Source organism: Trachymyrmex septentrionalis, unplaced genomic scaffold (genome assembly GCF_001594115.1).
Source record: "Trachymyrmex septentrionalis isolate Tsep2-gDNA-1 unplaced genomic scaffold, Tsep1.0 scaffold76, whole genome shotgun sequence".
In the NCBI taxonomy this organism is placed as follows: domain Eukaryota; kingdom Metazoa; phylum Arthropoda; class Insecta; order Hymenoptera; family Formicidae; genus Trachymyrmex; species Trachymyrmex septentrionalis.
The window spans coordinates 773951-790227 of record NW_017305947.1 but is presented as its reverse complement, the minus strand read 5'-3'; the positions used below and the strand labels follow the sequence as shown (position 1 = coordinate 790227).

The window sequence follows — 16277 nt, the reverse complement described above, 5'->3', positions numbered from 1 at the left end:
GCTCTTTATATTTCTAATTTTTATACTCTTAGATTTTTTAGATATGTTTTTCTCCGAAAATTAATATTTTTATACATAATTCTTCAATTTATTATAAATATCATATATTTAGATTTATATTAAGATAAATATCTGAAACTATTTTTGATATTGTATTTATTTGTATTTATTTTTGAGACTAAAGCTATTTTTATTTAAAAAAATAGCATAATTAAAATATCCTGTGTGTCTTATATAACATAATAATTTTGAAATTATTAGTGAAATTCGACATCCTAATATATTACTGCTGATGGCTACAACATATACAAGCGAGCATGGTCTCGTCTCAATCTTCGAATCCATCGACTGCTCATTGTACAATTACATGCACGAGCAAGGTGAACGAATAAACGTACAAGGAATCATGCAAATCGGTATAAAATTGGCGGATGCATTAAAATATTGTCATATGCGAGGATATATACATACAGCGATTAGTTCACACTGCGTTTATTTTGCAACCGATACGACTGTCAAACTTGGCGGATGGGAACTGGCTAGAGAAATAGAAAAAGTATGTGAAATTTGAGCGTTTTTATGCCTTACTGTATTCTCAAAATATTAGCATATAGTTTTAAAATATTGCGTGTAAACGTAAATCATATTAAACATCAATTATTTTAAAGTACGAATCTGTACAGATATCTTTTTATAAATTATTTAAATAATTTGCTAAAATATAAAATTTATATAAATTTATAAGATATTTTGCTATAAATATATGTAATAAATTGTCATATATACATCTATGTATTTCTATACTTCCGCGTTATGTATTATTTAAATAATGTTATCCTAAACTGATTTTATTATTCCTTAATGAAACAATAGATATGCATATTTTTTTATTCACATCTATCTTAACTTAAGCACGCGACAAATACACTTTTACGTGTTTAAAATCATTTGTTAGCAGATTTAAAAAGTTCACAGACAGAATAGACTAACGAAACGGATCACGTCATATCCGCGATTCCATGACACACCCATGAGCGTTTCACCAACGGAAACGACTGGCATTGTTTTCGACAAAATGTTCGTTTCTGAATAAATTCGCTGTACCGTGTCGATGCTAATCGCATGCGCCGTCTGGAACGCGGAACTCATAATCGCAATTAAATATGATAGATTATTTTCAGTAATAAGGACTATACTTAACATAGAATCACGTCGAAAAAATCTTATCGCGAAGACAAATAAGAATCAAAAGAAAAAATTTAGAACTATTATATTTATATAACTAATTACATTATAAAGTTTGAATATAAAAATCTAAATATTAATAACAATTTTTTTATCTTATCCCAAAAGTCTTGCAAATTTATGTCGCAATTTTTTAATTAGATTTATTCTTTATTTAATACAAAGAATATAAGATGTATAACTCAATATGAAATATTAAAATACATTTTTTAATATTGTTTTTTCCTATAATAAAATATATGCTATTATTTCTTTTGTTTTTAGACTTATGTAGAACGTAATTTCGAAAAATATTTACGGCTAGAGAATTTTAAGTGGCAAGCACCGGCGATATGCTACAGACTACAACCCAATAAAAAAATGGATGTTTACTGCTTGATGCTATTACTTTGGGAAATGTGTACAGGCAAGTACATTACACTAATAGTATATATACAATATAAAAATTATATTAATATACAGTATATATATATATATATATACTTAAATACTTATATACATACAATATATTAATATAATTTCTTATCTTTTAATAAAAAAAATAATTGTAATGTTTTTTAAATAAAATATTAAAATTGCATCAAAAGGAACTAAATAATAGTTAGTAATTTAATATTGATTATTATATAACATTCATAGGAAATGTACCGTGGAGCGGATATGATCAATCAAATGTAGAACGACAGCACATGGCGCGAAAACGAGATATTGTTATAAACTTACAAAATGTCCCATCAATCCTCCGTAGCTTACTAGAGGCTGGATTGCATCCTGATGAGACAATGATAATGTTAGACATGGATAGAATAGGAAAAAAACTTCATAGACTACTGGTAAATTTGCAATAAATATAATATACAATTATTTAGCAATATAATTTTTAGAATTTGCATAGCTTTTGTCGATTATTAGTTTTTTGTACAGTAATTCTTTGTTCACTAGGATGCATCGTTACTAATTTTAATTATTTTTTTTTTTAAGATGATATATGAAGAAGAGAAGAATGACACGTTTATAAATGAAAATAGAAATAATAATGATCTTTTATATAATGATACACTATATCAAAAGACTTCTTCTATGTCTCTCATGCAAAATAAGGTGTTGACTAAAAAACCATTCACTGGACAATCATGTCAGCCTATGGGAGAGAAAAAATCTATGTCCAATCAACTTCTCAAATCTAAGAAAGAGCAATGCAATGGAGACTTGGATTCTAAAAATAATATGAAAAAAATGACTGTTATCAATGATATTGTCGTGAGTCCTATGGTAGAGACTACCACTCCTTGCACTCGTTGTGCAGAAATTTCAAATATAGTACAAGATCTTGATGAAAGGAATAATGCACGTGCTAATATAAAACGATTAAAAAAATTGATAGCCAGTAGAAGAGAAGACTTTTTCTTTGGAAGCGACTCCACCTTTTCTTATTCAACCTCATGTAAGTAAAATTAATATATAAATTTTGAATATATTTAAATTTACTAACATTTTTGTGTTTAATATTTTTACATTTATAACTACATTATATCTCGGTTGCAAACTGTTATTTTACAAATTAATTAACTTAATGCTTATGCGACGTTATATATAATGAGATTGAAATAAAAATGTCAAAATGTAGATAATTGTATTGAGACAATCGAGAAGAATATATCAAATGAATATTTAATTTAGATTTCTTTTTATCCTCTATACTTCAAAATCTTGTAACATTTTAGTTACTCTTATAATTTTGTATAGATCCGAAAGCTACAAGCTCATTATTGTCACAAGAAAAAAGTCCTGACTATGTACCATGTAAACCAGCTAATCATACAACCGCTATAGAACCTAAATGCAATAAGTCTCCTAGTGAATATAAAGCTCCTAGTGGAGCTATTTCAAAATTATGTACACCACGGCGAAAGGTACTTTATTTCGATTAAAATTTTATTAGTGATGCATACATAAATCAATATTTGTCTAAAATATATAGTATATTTTTATATTAACTATAATATACAAATATGTAATTTAAGTGAATATGTATATGCAGAATATAAACATATACAGTAATATTTATTAGTTTACTCATATAAATTATTTTCCTCCTACAGGCACCATATACGGGTATGCCTTCCAGTATTAAATATGCAATAATGCAGCCTCAAGTTTTGCATTCTAATGCTAAAAGTTTTTATGAATCAACATTATGGAGAAAAGAAAAAGAAATTTGCTTATCACGAATGGGACGTAACAGTAAAGAATACAGTGAAGTATGTACATAATATTATTTTTAATATTATATTAGTTATAAGTATATTTATTTTATACTTTCAGGATTCCTTACTATCGCAACAAACAATTTGTTGCAACACTTCTATCACTGATGATGATAAAGTACAATATTCCACACCACATGTAAAAAATGCTGATACTACATATATAATTGGAATCGAGAAAGGTAAATCAAGAAACATCGATTCATTTTCCAAAATTTATGATATTAAATATTAATATAAAATTAATTTTATTTATGTATTTTATATAATTTTCTATTCTTAAATAAATTATTTATTATCATCAAAGGTAATTACACTGAAGATAACAAAGAGTCATTAAAAAACGTGAGTGATAGCATTTCCGCAAACATTTCAATCACTTCAAATCAATCCATACAAAACTTAAAGAATGCCCTCGATCGTGCCACGGAAATAATAAGTTCAACAACACCTTCTAAAGTAAACCTAAGTAATGTACAAGAATGCAAAGCTATATTTGAAAATTTGTATGGAACGAAATATAATGACAATCACGAGATCAAAGTTATCGAAAAATCGACATCTAGCAACAGTAATTTTCTAGATCTTTCAATGGATGAAGTTAAAAATATAAAAACTGTTAACGAAGCTACCGGAGAACACGAACAAATCTTTAATCAGGCTTTCATGGATAGCAAAACGCTCAGTTCTACGACTACAAAAACGTCAATTGAATCTGAAACATCACAGAATCAACAATCCACGAAAAAAACTGATCAAAGTAAGATAAGATTTGCAAACAGGGATACCTCAACCCCACAAAAAATTAGAGTAGACGAAAGAGAATATGTTAACATACGTCCTATGAATAGTGTTATACTGAAAGATTCACCAAGAAGGCGTTCTCTACCCGCAAAACTGAATAATTTGACAACATATGCCTCCCCAAGGACTGTTTTAAATAAAAAAGTAAGTAGACAAAGAGACAATTTAAATTTTATACACAAATCATAATGATTGTAACTAAATTGAAATTATAATTTGAAATTTGTTATAAATTCTACTTTTAACTTTTGTAAACAAGTAAATGTTTGTATACTAATAAAATTGTTTATTTGATCTTTATTACAGAACATACAAGGCAACCAATATACGACCGAAGATATGTACATTGATGATGAATTTGGAAGTAAATTAAATTACAACTTAATTCTTTTAAATGATAGCATTATTCTAAGCGACGATGATGAAAGTCTACCTCAGACCACAGAACTTTAAACTGTGATGAACTCAATGTTTAATCGTTCTCTATGTGTAAAAAAAAACGTTTTTAAATAATTTATTTTTATTTATTTTGCCGATAAAATCAATGTTTCTATTACCGCCATTCTGACGACATAATCAATGCCAATAATATCTAATTTAATAATTCATGAATTCTAATTACTTATTTACATTTACACAAAGGCAAAATCTAATATTATATAAAATGTTTATTACATATAATTGAATAAATATAAGAATTAAGTAAAAAATTACTTCATTATTATTCAAATTAAGAACTTGTACATATATAAACTTGCTTATTCATTCTTTAATAATCATTGAAATAGTTAAAAATATCTGTTTTATATTATTCTGTCATAAAATAAATGACAGAATAACATAAGAAAAAAGTATTTTTTACAAGTTTATTATACAAGTCCCTTGAAACATTTTGTATATATTTTGGGTTATTTTGCCGAATCTAAATATACCTTATTTCATCTAACATGCACAATTATATTGTGCAACAATATAAGAATTATAAATCTTGCATTTATTTTTTTATAGAAGTTACAATTGTAGATAAAAAATATCATTCTTCGTTAAAATAAATATAAGAAAGTTAAATATATCTCAGCACAATCTATTTTGTGTATACATGTCCAATTTTAGTATATTACATATATTAATCATTGCGTTGTGTAACTTTTAAGCACAGTCATACTCTGTCTGCTATTTCCCTAATTTCTGCAATTTCTGCAAAAATATTAAGTTTTATCGAATAAGAACAAAACGTTTTATTTTTGAAAGTATGGCATTTACTGAATACCTCATAATTGCCAAAATATTGAATTCTTTTCAAACGCAAAATTTGTTACGCAGACATAAATTTATAGAGCCAATCCAAAAACAGATACAATACAATACATGGTTTTATTTTCCCAGCGCACTGTGCAACTGCCATCAGTAGCATTATCCCAGTAACATGAACTTGCAGTATGAAGTCCAGCTCCGTTTTTCTGCATGATTGTGCAAGTCACTGCAATTATATACTTCAATATTAAAGAGATATTAAAGAAAAATATTTCAAAACATATAAGGTCAATGTTAATATAAAGTCTCTTTCTTGAAGTAAAAATTTAGTCTTACAAACCAATATATTTATAAGCCTTCTGTAATTTTGTAAGATTGCCCAAACAAGCTTCTACCACGTTCGAAGTCCATTGATTAACTTTATTATGCTGATAAGTATTGCCACCTATTGACACTTCAATCGCTTCCTTGATAATGGTGCTCACATCATCTACCACAAATTGCAACTAGAATCATAACAAAAAACATGAATCTTACATAAACCAGTAAAAATGTTTTAATTTATTCAAGCATATTTTTTTAATATTTAACGTTTTAGTGAAAACAAATAAATCCATCCGGATGGCTTCAGAATCAAATCTTCAATAAGAAAAGATTCACTCCTAAGTTTAATTAATTAGAAGCATCCTGTACACCGCATACATGCTTTAAAATTACCATAAAACAATTAAGAAAAAATCACTAATTAATTTAATTTTAATTTCTGCATTAAGCATTGAAGCTTTGTTATTTAATTCAAAATTAAAATTTTTCATTTCATTAAAATTATAAAGAAATGTACATAACTAACCTCTTCTTGCGCATCTTGCTCCATCTTGAACAAATACTAGATTATTTCAGACCAAAAGCAATTTTTCTTAATAATTCAAAGCTTATTATTCTTATTATATTAAATTATGGATAATTGTTAGGTTTAGCGCTGAAAGATGAAAATACCGCAAAATCTGATTTGTCGCAATAACGTGAAAATTCGGAAAGTCTATACGTGATTGTCCTAATTTTCCAAGTCTAAAACTGCTATTATTTTTCACCTTGACAGCAAGAATATTGCACTAGCAAAGCTGATCGACACTCGTCACGTTCGTTTTATTGGAATTATCTTCTAAAATATCGCTGTGACATCCGTCTGTAAATATAACAGCAGTACACAGCAGTAGTCAATGATACCGAACCGTCACATCGCTACTATCGCCGGTTATTGTAGGTCTGTTCTTTAGTTAGGTCTGTTTTTTATTGCTGCACTCTCTGAACTAGTGCACACGGTGCAATAAGAAAGTGATGATACGAGAGAAACTTGAGAGACCATGCCGCCTTTTTTCCTTGTTTTTCTTTGCTTTTCCATTTTATATTTTTATACATTATCGTCGGGACGCTACCGCGTTGCTTGATAAAATCGTATTAAAAAAAATATTTTGTTATAATTTATCATATATTAACTTTTAAAAATAATACAAATACACTATTTAAAATATATTTCAGTGTCGTTTAAAATTGTACATACATAAAATTGATTATATATTATGTATATTACATATACATGTGCGTGCGTGCGTGCGTGCGTGCGTGTGTGTGTGTGTAATTATATCATATATATTATATAGCATGTATAATACATATGCGCGCGCACACACATCACACATATGTATACCTAGCAAACGGGGATTAAAATGAATTGAAATTTTTTTCTATCCGAATGCGTATTTTAAATAGCGAATACTTTTTTTTGAATTTAATTGGATTCAATTAGAGTTAATTGGATGTAATTGGAATGAAAAACTGCATTTCCTATTCAAAATTTTGAATTGAACAGTATTCACTATGCATAGAAAAAGCTAATATTATTTTTAGATTGAAAGGCATAAAGATATGCTCCATGCAATTCCTAAATAAATAAAAATGCATTCAGGATTGGAAAGCATTCATTTTAACATTCGTGAATCAATATTTCTGAAAATCTGAATTTATTTCAATTCATTTCAATCCATTCTCGTTTGCTAGATGATCAGCATTCCAACTTTCACACCAAATGCTCCAGGTTCGTTCGAATATAATCAAGCGCAATTTTTGTAGATTATAAAATCTACAAAACTTGCACTTGATTATCCGCACTTACTCTCATTAGCTCTATTATTTGTTAATTTTTTATATTTTATAGATTGAAAGTCTATTTTAATTATTATTATTATTATTATTCATTGCTTATTTATCTAGTTCCAAATATATGTTCAAAACTTAATAATTTTTTATTTATAATTTTTATTAAAAACTGTAACTTTAATGTTATCATTCAAGTTTGATTATCAGTATATCGACCGACGCAATACGCGGTTTCTTTCATACCGACATTATCGTATGCTATCGACAATACCGATTGCCAACCTGTGATCAACCGTCGAAAACGAGTTGCGCACTTTCTTTACATTTGAGTTCAGTCGTTGACAGACTTTGATTCAAGGTATCACCACCAGAGGCGATTGGCAGACCTGAGGACGCCACGACAAATGGCGCGGTCGCTTCGCGAAGCACTGTTTTGAAAAGTAACGGCGACGCTGGTTTGATCACGCGTGTTTCACCTTTGCGTTTCAACGCTCGGAATACTGTGCGAGAGAATGTGGTAAATTTGACACAATGACAGAGTTCGAGGAGACGCTCGCACCGACGGAATTCGACATGTAAGTAAATCCATCATGTCGAACGCTCTGGATCCTTCCCCGACTCTCTCATAAATCCCCTCCGCGATTCCTCGCACGTGGGGCTTCCTGCGTTTGTAAATATAAATAGACACATATATTTTTGCCGCTTGCTGAATACATATCCCGTGCGATGCCTTTCCCTTCAAGAGCAGTCAAAACGCACTAGAGATCCAATTCGTTATTTACCTGCGTGAATTATAATAAATGACTGTTCTGTATTCATTTTTGTGTATAGATCTTTTTTTTTTATCTATTTCTAATCGATATTGTCGTTTTTAGACCGTTTTATCATTTAGTTATCCGTCTCTATCTTTCTATCTCTATTAGAATCCCTTTTTTATCTTGTGTAAGTGTAATTACGGCAGATTCTCTTATATCTGTGATTAATGTCTATTTAGCTTGGAAAACTAAATTCTTTTTGAGGAAAGTATGAAGCAAACTTGAGAACGCAAATGACATGCGAATGACATTGTTATGTCATATGATTTCACCACATGTACTTCACGATAAATAGTGAATTCACTCATTGTTTATTCATTTAACAGCGGTTATCTCCCTGCGAGGTTAAGGATCGTCTTACATATCGCAGTGGTTATCAATCTCTCGTTTGTACGCTACGTCGATCTCAAACGTCAAGGCGACTTCGAGTTCCCAGTAATTTTAATCGGAGATTAATTCAACCCGCCGAATTGTTTATAGCAGAATTTAGCTAATTTGTCATTCTTAATCTAATTTTTTTGTGATAGATGATAAAAGATAAATTATCCTATCAATGTTAACCAAACAACGCAGATATTACTTGATAAATTAATTACTATTTAAGTTAATCAGAATTTAGAAACGTACGACGTTTTTTTACTAGCAATTAGCTCTAATATTTTAATAAATTAGAAAATTAGCAACTAACATGATACATAATTCTATAAATTATATTTTTTTAACTGCTTATTTAAAAGTATTAAATTATAGATATATTAAATTAATATACATATGTGTAATTAAAAATATATGTAATTTATAGAATATTTTTTTAGTTGCTAATTTTTTAACTTACTGAAAGTGTAGCACAATCGTTGCTATTACAAAAAACATCGTATAAAAACAACATTGCTCAACAGACAATGTTAAAAAATCTTTCATATTCTGTAGAAAAAAGTTGACGTGAAAATTCTGCACAGTGTTTTATTTTGTCTTTTAATGCAGCATTAATTATTATACATTTACAATTGTCACAATTGTTTGGCTGAGAAACTGTCTTTGATCGATGTCAGATTCGTTTTCGTGTTTTTATGATCTTCCATATTTCTCCGTTTTCTGCTTCTGTCATTCACTGTTAGTCTGCCCTTCGCGTCTGCTCTCTTTATCCTCCCGCATCGTTCCTCCCCCTTTTCCCATATATATGCGATGCTCTCTTGTGGAGTCCCTTTTTCCCTTCCGCAGCTTCCGCTCTTTGATCTGACAGTACAACGGCGTTTACATTGGCTACTGCGTGCTGATTTACATATCCGTCGATAACGAAGAAAACGAGAAGGGAGATTTGTAATAAATACAAATCATGTTCCTAACATTTACGAATATCCGTTTAATCATTGAACGAACAAATTGAAATTGATTGTGTAATTTAAGTTCACTGAAAAAAAATTATTAAATTTTAATAAATATTTCTCCTAGTAATATATTAATTAAATATTTACTAAATGTAAACATATTTTTATTTTTGATGCAAGAACATTAATTTGATTATCATTTTTTATTGAAATATTTATTTTACTGTAAGTAAATGTTTAGTTAGTACTTTAATGAAAAAATGTATTAAGACTTTGTTGTTAAATATTTTCTCACTGTATAGGAACTTAGGATGCAATCTTATCGTTTTTATCGAAAATTTATATAAATTTAAACTCTTTTTCGAAAAACTTGTTCGAAAAAAGTGTCGATTATGCAAAATGAATATTATGTAAACAGATATACATAAAATATATCTGTAAAATTAAAATATATGTGTTTTTAGATAATATCTAGAAAACAAATATCTTAGAAAGTATAAAGATTCAAAGTCGAATTTTATTTAAAGAAGCTGAATGGAATACTATAGAAGCTAAATTATTTTTTATTATACAAGAAAATGCGAAACAATTTTTAAGATTTATTATATTATTATATTTGTAAGGACTTACAATAACACAAGTTAATATTCTTCAAGTTTTTAAATTTCTCATTAAAGATTTTGTATTTTTCCATGTCTTGCACTGAAGAAAAGATGCAGCCTCCCTCCTCGTCCCTCTCTCTTGTAGACCATTCCATGGCCGACATGGCGCATCCCTCGCATCTCCTCTGTTATCCCCCGCACCTCCATCCCTCTATTTCTACTCGACTCGTGTTGCCGTCTGTCGTCAGTCGTTTTCGGTCCGCCGCGCGATACGCGGTCGAGGTTTCGAAACACGATTCCCGTAGTGCGAAGAATTCGCGAGTGGCCGAGAATCGGACCGACTGATGCAGGACTTCATGTACGGATTGCATTTAGCTGCATTTAGCAAATCGTCAAGATAAGATAGCAGAACTTCGTCACATCTCGACGAGAGAAAAGACTTCATCCCCCCCCTCTGGGAAATCGCGATCCATCGTATAGATTGTCGTGAAGATCATCTCAAGATCACCTCCGACGAGTGACATCGATCGTGAGTGTCTCACTCTGGACTCGACAATTCGCGAGATTCGATCACGACCGTGAGGAATTGTCTGATGCGTCATCTCGAGAGCTGATGCCATTGATCGGTCCAGCTACGCGGGGGAGCATAGTCCGTTCGCGCTAACGCCGCCACCCTCGAGCAGAGCGGATCCTAAACTCTTTTCGTACTCTCGACCCTCGGTAGTGAAGGGTGAGAAGGGTTGGGAGGGTGGTATGTCTTGTTTACGTGAGAACGTGAGTGCGATTTTGATAATTAATCGCCGAGGATCATCGTCGTTCACGAGGACCTGATTTTTCCCGAGGAACACTGTCGTGTCCCGCGTCTTTTGTGTTTTTAAGAAGAACGAAAGAACGTTGATGTTTTTAGGATTCTAAAAGATTTGTCGTGAGGATATTCTTGTATTCTTTGCGAAGAATCAATCGGTGGTGCGCGTTTTATCTCGTTTTTTGATGATTTTTTTTTTGGGGAGAGCCCAAACGACTTATTGCGACTTTGTAGTGCCGCGGATTCAGTAACATTCGTGAACGGATCACGTGTTTTCGCATCGTGATTGTTGCCGAATTGCTGCGGAATGCTTCTCGGTGGCTGCAGATATTCCATCCAGAGTCAGAATGTGCCGTCCACGAGGACTGGCGCTTGGGGTCCTTACAATTCTTTCCGAAAGTGAGTGCAGTAAATATACTTAACTCGATTGATCATTGATTTACTCTTTCGATTCTTAAAAGGGCAATAAATTTCGGTGCTACTGTTAACTCTGCCGTTTAACTCTGTACCCAAAATATATAATAATTTATTTTTTTATTAATATTTTCTTAAATTTTTTTTTGCTATTTGATGACTTCGTTAATATAGGTTCTTTTTTTTCTATGTAAATTTTTTATGGAACTTTTTAATTATATTGTATACGATTATATCAAAACGATATACTCTAAAAACTATGAATGTAGATTTAACACCATGTGGTGTCTATATAATTTTCACTATGTTGATGTTGCACCATGGTGTGGATTTAAATCGTGAGTTTTAAATTCTCATCATAATGATGTTAATAGTAACACCAACATGAAGAATTATATACACACCGCATAGTGTTAAATCAACATTTTTTCACTCAACATATTTTTTAGAGTGAAGTAAATAGATCAGCAGAGTTACATTTGCAATAATTCCTTCTATGTCTGTCTTTTTTATTATCTTAATTATCAATAATTAACATCAATAATTAATGGAAAATTAACAATAAAGGAAAAAATCTGAATGATTGACAGTAGATAATTGAATATTATTAAATTGAACATTTTGTAAGATTTTCGATGCAAAGATTTTTAATATTTAGGTAATATATGTTTCGTTTTTTTTTTATGTAAAAAATTAAATTCTATTTTCCAAAACACTGTTACTAGAGAATGCTTTTGCTGTCGAAAGTGATGAACATTACTTTCGCTGTACTGAGTATATTATTGGCGTAAAAGGGTTAATGCAGGTTAATGACGAGATCTAGTTTGCCTGCTTTTTGTCTTCTTTATCGCGTATCATTTAACGTACATGCATTTAGTTAGCATCCATTATAATATACTTGCATAGTCCGACAGAAACTAATAATTCTATAATATACTAAAGTGCATCATAGAATGATCTGATAATTTATATCGAACATAGAAAATGTATTTTTTTACATTAAACTGATTAATATTTTATAATATAATTATATAATTATTACTCTGGATGTTCTATTAATTACTATTTGTCATGAGAAGTCATCGTATCTTTATTCCACATTTGGAATGTAATAATTTTTTTTACCATGTACTAAGCAGGAGTTTGTCAGTTGCTATTGTATCGCGTATACATATGCATGAGACAAGGCATATCGCATTAATTTACATATTTATAGCCTCTTTAGGTATTACTTTGATATCTTGCAATGACTCTGAAAGAATCTTCTTTTCGACAGACAGGAGTCAAATAATGATAAATAAAAATATAAAGTTATTACAATATATACAAGCAGAGGAATAGAGGCTTATTCGTGCGGCATTACACAGTCGCGACATCGTATTGTGAATAAAGTCCTACTGACAGGATTCAGCTAACTATTTAACTGCTCGGTCAATTCGTTTAACGAACCGTTAATTGAGGAAACTTTGCACGGCTGACACCTACGTGATAGTTACATGTATGGTAACCAAGTAAAAGTCTGAATTACTTCGCATGAAATATATTATTCCTATCAGTTGTTTACTCAATGAATATTCTAATATCGCAGCAAAACATTTATGGATAAATAGTTCGAAAAAAATATAAAACTGAAGCGATAACAAGTACTGTGTATTTCATTCGTATTATTGCTATTTATTTAGAATTGTTTTAATTACAGAAATTATTTGATATTAATTATGGCAATGTTAATATTAATAATTATAAATGATGGTGATGATTAACTTAATATCTTTAAATATTTCCATTATATTCTTTCATTTTAATTTCCATAGATTGTACTGTTAGAGATTTTTATAACTTAAAAAGCAGAAATAAGAAAATTAATGTAAATCACTTGATAAGATGATCCATAGATTTATAATGTATCTTTGATCGTATACTAGTTACTTATAGTATCAGAAATTGAAACGCGTGCACATTACGGTCCATGTGGCTGCTGCTACACCCGTTATACACTTCGTATCGATTATCTGTTACATCTTCCATGTTGTCAGACGATGGTAACTGATGATGCATCCTTTCATCTGCTTCCTCATTTCGTGTACTTACAAACGATTCCTTGTCTAGATTCTGTTTGTTAAAAGAACGTTACGAATCGCTACACATTTTTTTACGAAACCCGTTTCAATTTATTGCATAGATTTTCCAACACTTTATTTTTATCTTCATTATATGAACATCAAATTTATCAATTCTGAAAGGATGTAGAAAACATGCAAAATTTAAAATTTAAAATAAACTGCGTAAAATAAAATTAAGTAAAATTAAATTGAAATGTGTATCTCCAAATATATTAATATGAAATATTTTCTTTCTTATGCAATAAATCTAATAAAGTAACTGTCCCAGTGAGTATACTTATGTCCGGACATTTACACAAAACTTTATTTGTTTATGTTATTATTAATCTCAAATGCTTTTTAACATAATTTACACCTTTAAATGCTAATTAAATTATGATATTCTAATAAAAACATTTGAGATTAATAATAATAAATCTTATTTAAGTGTCCGGACATATGTATGTATATCCGATCGACTAGGACGTTTATCTTAGTAGTGATAATTTTTTATATGTATTTCTCGCGACAGTTATGCAGCAAAAGATATGAAAAAAAAAATCGAGATTAAATTTCGACAGATTGTTTGAATCTTCGTCGTAATTTAAAGTTGAATCATCTCACAATATGTCGTACAAAAGGATTTAAATGAATTATGATTCATATTATATCACGTCACATAACGCGTAATTACAACTGGGAACGAATTCATGTTTAGCGCTGTTATCGCATCATGCGCATCTTACACTCGTCTTTGGGGCCCTTTAACGTCATCCGACATGCGTGTCCCCAGTAAAGCTGCAAGATTCCGAGAAGTCCGTATTCGGAGTGGTTAAACCTGTAAGGGTAGCGATGCTTAATTTAACGATGTCTCGGATGCATACAGGGGTAAAGCCGACAGTTGCGAACGTGTCTTCTGCATCTGCTGCTCGGACATGTTGATGAAAATTCAATTTTCAAATCGGAAAATTGTCTGAGCTGACAATTTCAGCATTTCATTTCTCTTTATGATATACGTAATCGTAACGTTTAATTGTTAGAACATCAGTGATAGTTTACATTATATAGATAAATAAATAAATCTTAAAATTTAACATATCGGAAGAGTTAGAATTCAGCTAAAACTAGTTTCAGAGAAGTGAAGTTATTTTTTAAAATTTTGAGAGAAATAGTCATATGTTTATATTAATAAAAAATCAAAGAGGAAGTTCTATTTTTATCGGATCTAGTACTCATATTAAGCGTTTTGCTTTCTGCAAGATAGGAAATAAAATTCGATTTGTTTGTAAATATAAAAATAACAATAAATATTATATTATTCAAAAATGATCATGCTCTTATATTCGCTTTATTTGCTTTCTTACCTTCCGTTAGTTTACCTAACGTTTTCATTGCAGCGCTTTTATTACAGCAAATTTTTAGTGTAAAATAGATGACAGTAGATAAAAATGAATAGAGGTTTTTGATATTTACACAAAAATTAGAAATATGCAAAATGTTCTTTTGAACAATTTATTTACTTTGTTATATTTGTATTATTTTAAGCATTTCAATATTGTGTGTTGTCATATTTTGGATTGTTAAAATAATAGAATTATATTTGGATGGACTCTCTTTCTCTCTTAAGATACATGATAATATTTGTCCATAAAATAGTTTCTGCGAATATTTTCAAGGAAAATATCAATAAATATAACACTAGACATATGTACCATTTGTATATGTACATTTGAATTCTCTCTTACGTAATGATAATATGAAATTGTAATATTCCTTATGTCTACCATATGGCTTCTATTTATACTCGAAGATTAGACACAGATACATCAACTCTGCGAACTATGTTTTGTATACGTAAGTCAACTTGTCAGTTAAATTATAATCTATACATAAAAATCTTGCTCCATACTGATTAATATTATATAAATAACTTACAATAATTTTTTATACAATAATATTTATAGTAATAAGTCGATCTAATTAAATTGGTCAATTTAAAATAACATTTATATATTACTAATTATGTATTGTAGCAGCTGTGGTCCAGTTTAACTTCGAAGTCTCACTCTCTTCGGGGAAAATATATAATTTTCATGATACCCATTATAGATCCTCCAGTGCCGTAATCTTTAATATCTCGCGAGCACACATTTTGTCACGGTCCTATATTAGTAGTGTATTTCTCTTAAAATGTTTTTACACAAATGTTGTCTGAAACGCGATACTCTTTGCACGAATCCTGCAATTATTATGATTCGATAGATGTATTTCGTAAAAAAAAATCTATCTTCCTGAATACCATTCTTTTATCTTATTGTTAAATTAATCGAATAATTTTGAGACAGTGAATTTTGCAGAAATAATTCAATTCTATAATAATTGAAACAAAATTATTTTCGTGAAAAGTCTTATTTTATATGTTACTGTACTTAATACTAAATAAATAGGTTGCGAGATATTAAATGATTTGAGAAGTCAAACTTG

The 16277-nt window shown here is 29.8% G+C and overlaps 3 protein-coding genes and 1 pseudogene across 12 annotated transcripts in view; 2 read left to right on the top strand and 2 right to left on the bottom strand.

The window, feature by feature from the left end:
* LOC108754099 overlaps positions 1-4953 on the top strand; it is a 16155-nt gene extending 11202 nt beyond the window's left edge. The window contains exons 4-13 of one of the 3 annotated variants that reach the window (XM_018496150.1): positions 262-556; positions 1510-1651; positions 1885-2078; positions 2227-2689; positions 2992-3158; positions 3348-3506; positions 3571-3694; positions 3820-3981; positions 4096-4460; positions 4623-4953. In XM_018496150.1, coding sequence (XP_018351652.1) covers positions 262-556; positions 1510-1651; positions 1885-2078; positions 2227-2689; positions 2992-3158; positions 3348-3506; positions 3571-3694; positions 3820-3981; positions 4096-4460; positions 4623-4769 — 2218 coding nt within the window. In that variant the 3' untranslated portion in view covers positions 4770-4953. Of the gene's footprint in view, positions 1-261; positions 557-1509; positions 1652-1884; positions 2079-2226; positions 2690-2991; positions 3159-3347; positions 3507-3570; positions 3695-3819; positions 4461-4622 lie in introns of those variants that run through there. The other 2 variants (XM_018496149.1, XM_018496151.1) reach the window with 2 other exon arrangements.
* Positions 4954-5341: 388 nt separating this feature from the next.
* On the bottom strand, positions 5342-6809 carry LOC108754103 (dynein light chain Tctex-type 1). 6 transcript variants are annotated; one of them, XM_018496159.1, is made up of 4 exons: positions 6567-6809; positions 6421-6444; positions 5911-6076; positions 5342-5796 (listed from the first exon to the last, which is right to left on the bottom strand). In XM_018496159.1, the coding sequence occupies exons 2-4, from the start codon at positions 6442-6444 to the stop codon at positions 5648-5650; spliced, it is 339 nt and encodes a 112-aa protein (XP_018351661.1). In that variant the 5' UTR covers positions 6567-6809; the 3' UTR covers positions 5342-5647. The 6 variants fall into 6 exon arrangements, 4 of the variants coding, with proteins under 4 accessions (XP_018351661.1, XP_018351659.1, XP_018351660.1 ...); XR_001939689.1 differs by having other exon boundaries at positions 5343-5513; positions 5587-5796; positions 6421-6809; XR_001939691.1 differs by having other exon boundaries at positions 5343-5504; positions 5587-5796; positions 6421-6809.
* Positions 6810-8153: 1344 nt separating this feature from the next.
* The window catches only part of LOC108754127 (centrosomin), a 29675-nt gene continuing 21551 nt past the window's right edge, over positions 8154-16277 (top strand). For 2 of the 3 annotated variants that reach the window (XM_018496220.1, XM_018496212.1), the window contains exon 1: positions 11493-11676. In XM_018496220.1, the coding sequence (XP_018351722.1) occupies positions 11585-11676 (92 nt within the window). In that variant the 5' untranslated portion in view covers positions 11493-11584. Of the gene's footprint in view, positions 8303-11492; positions 11677-16277 lie in introns of those variants that run through there. The other variant, XM_018496213.1, reaches the window with a different exon arrangement.
* Positions 9647-10715, bottom strand: LOC108754129 (annotated as a pseudogene).

Excerpts from the sequence above, each read along its gene's own strand:
- LOC108754103 (XM_018496159.1), bottom strand. The coding sequence starts at position 6,444 with ATGGAGCAAGATGCGCAAGAAGAG. Across the intron at positions 6,077-6,420 it reads AGCAAGATGCGCAAGAAGAG|TTGCAATTTGTGGTAGATGA; the intron begins GTTAGTTATGTA and ends TTATGATTCTAG. Across the intron at positions 5,797-5,910 it reads GAAGGCTTATAAATATATTG|TGACTTGCACAATCATGCAG; the intron begins GTTTGTAAGACT and ends ATATAATTGCAG.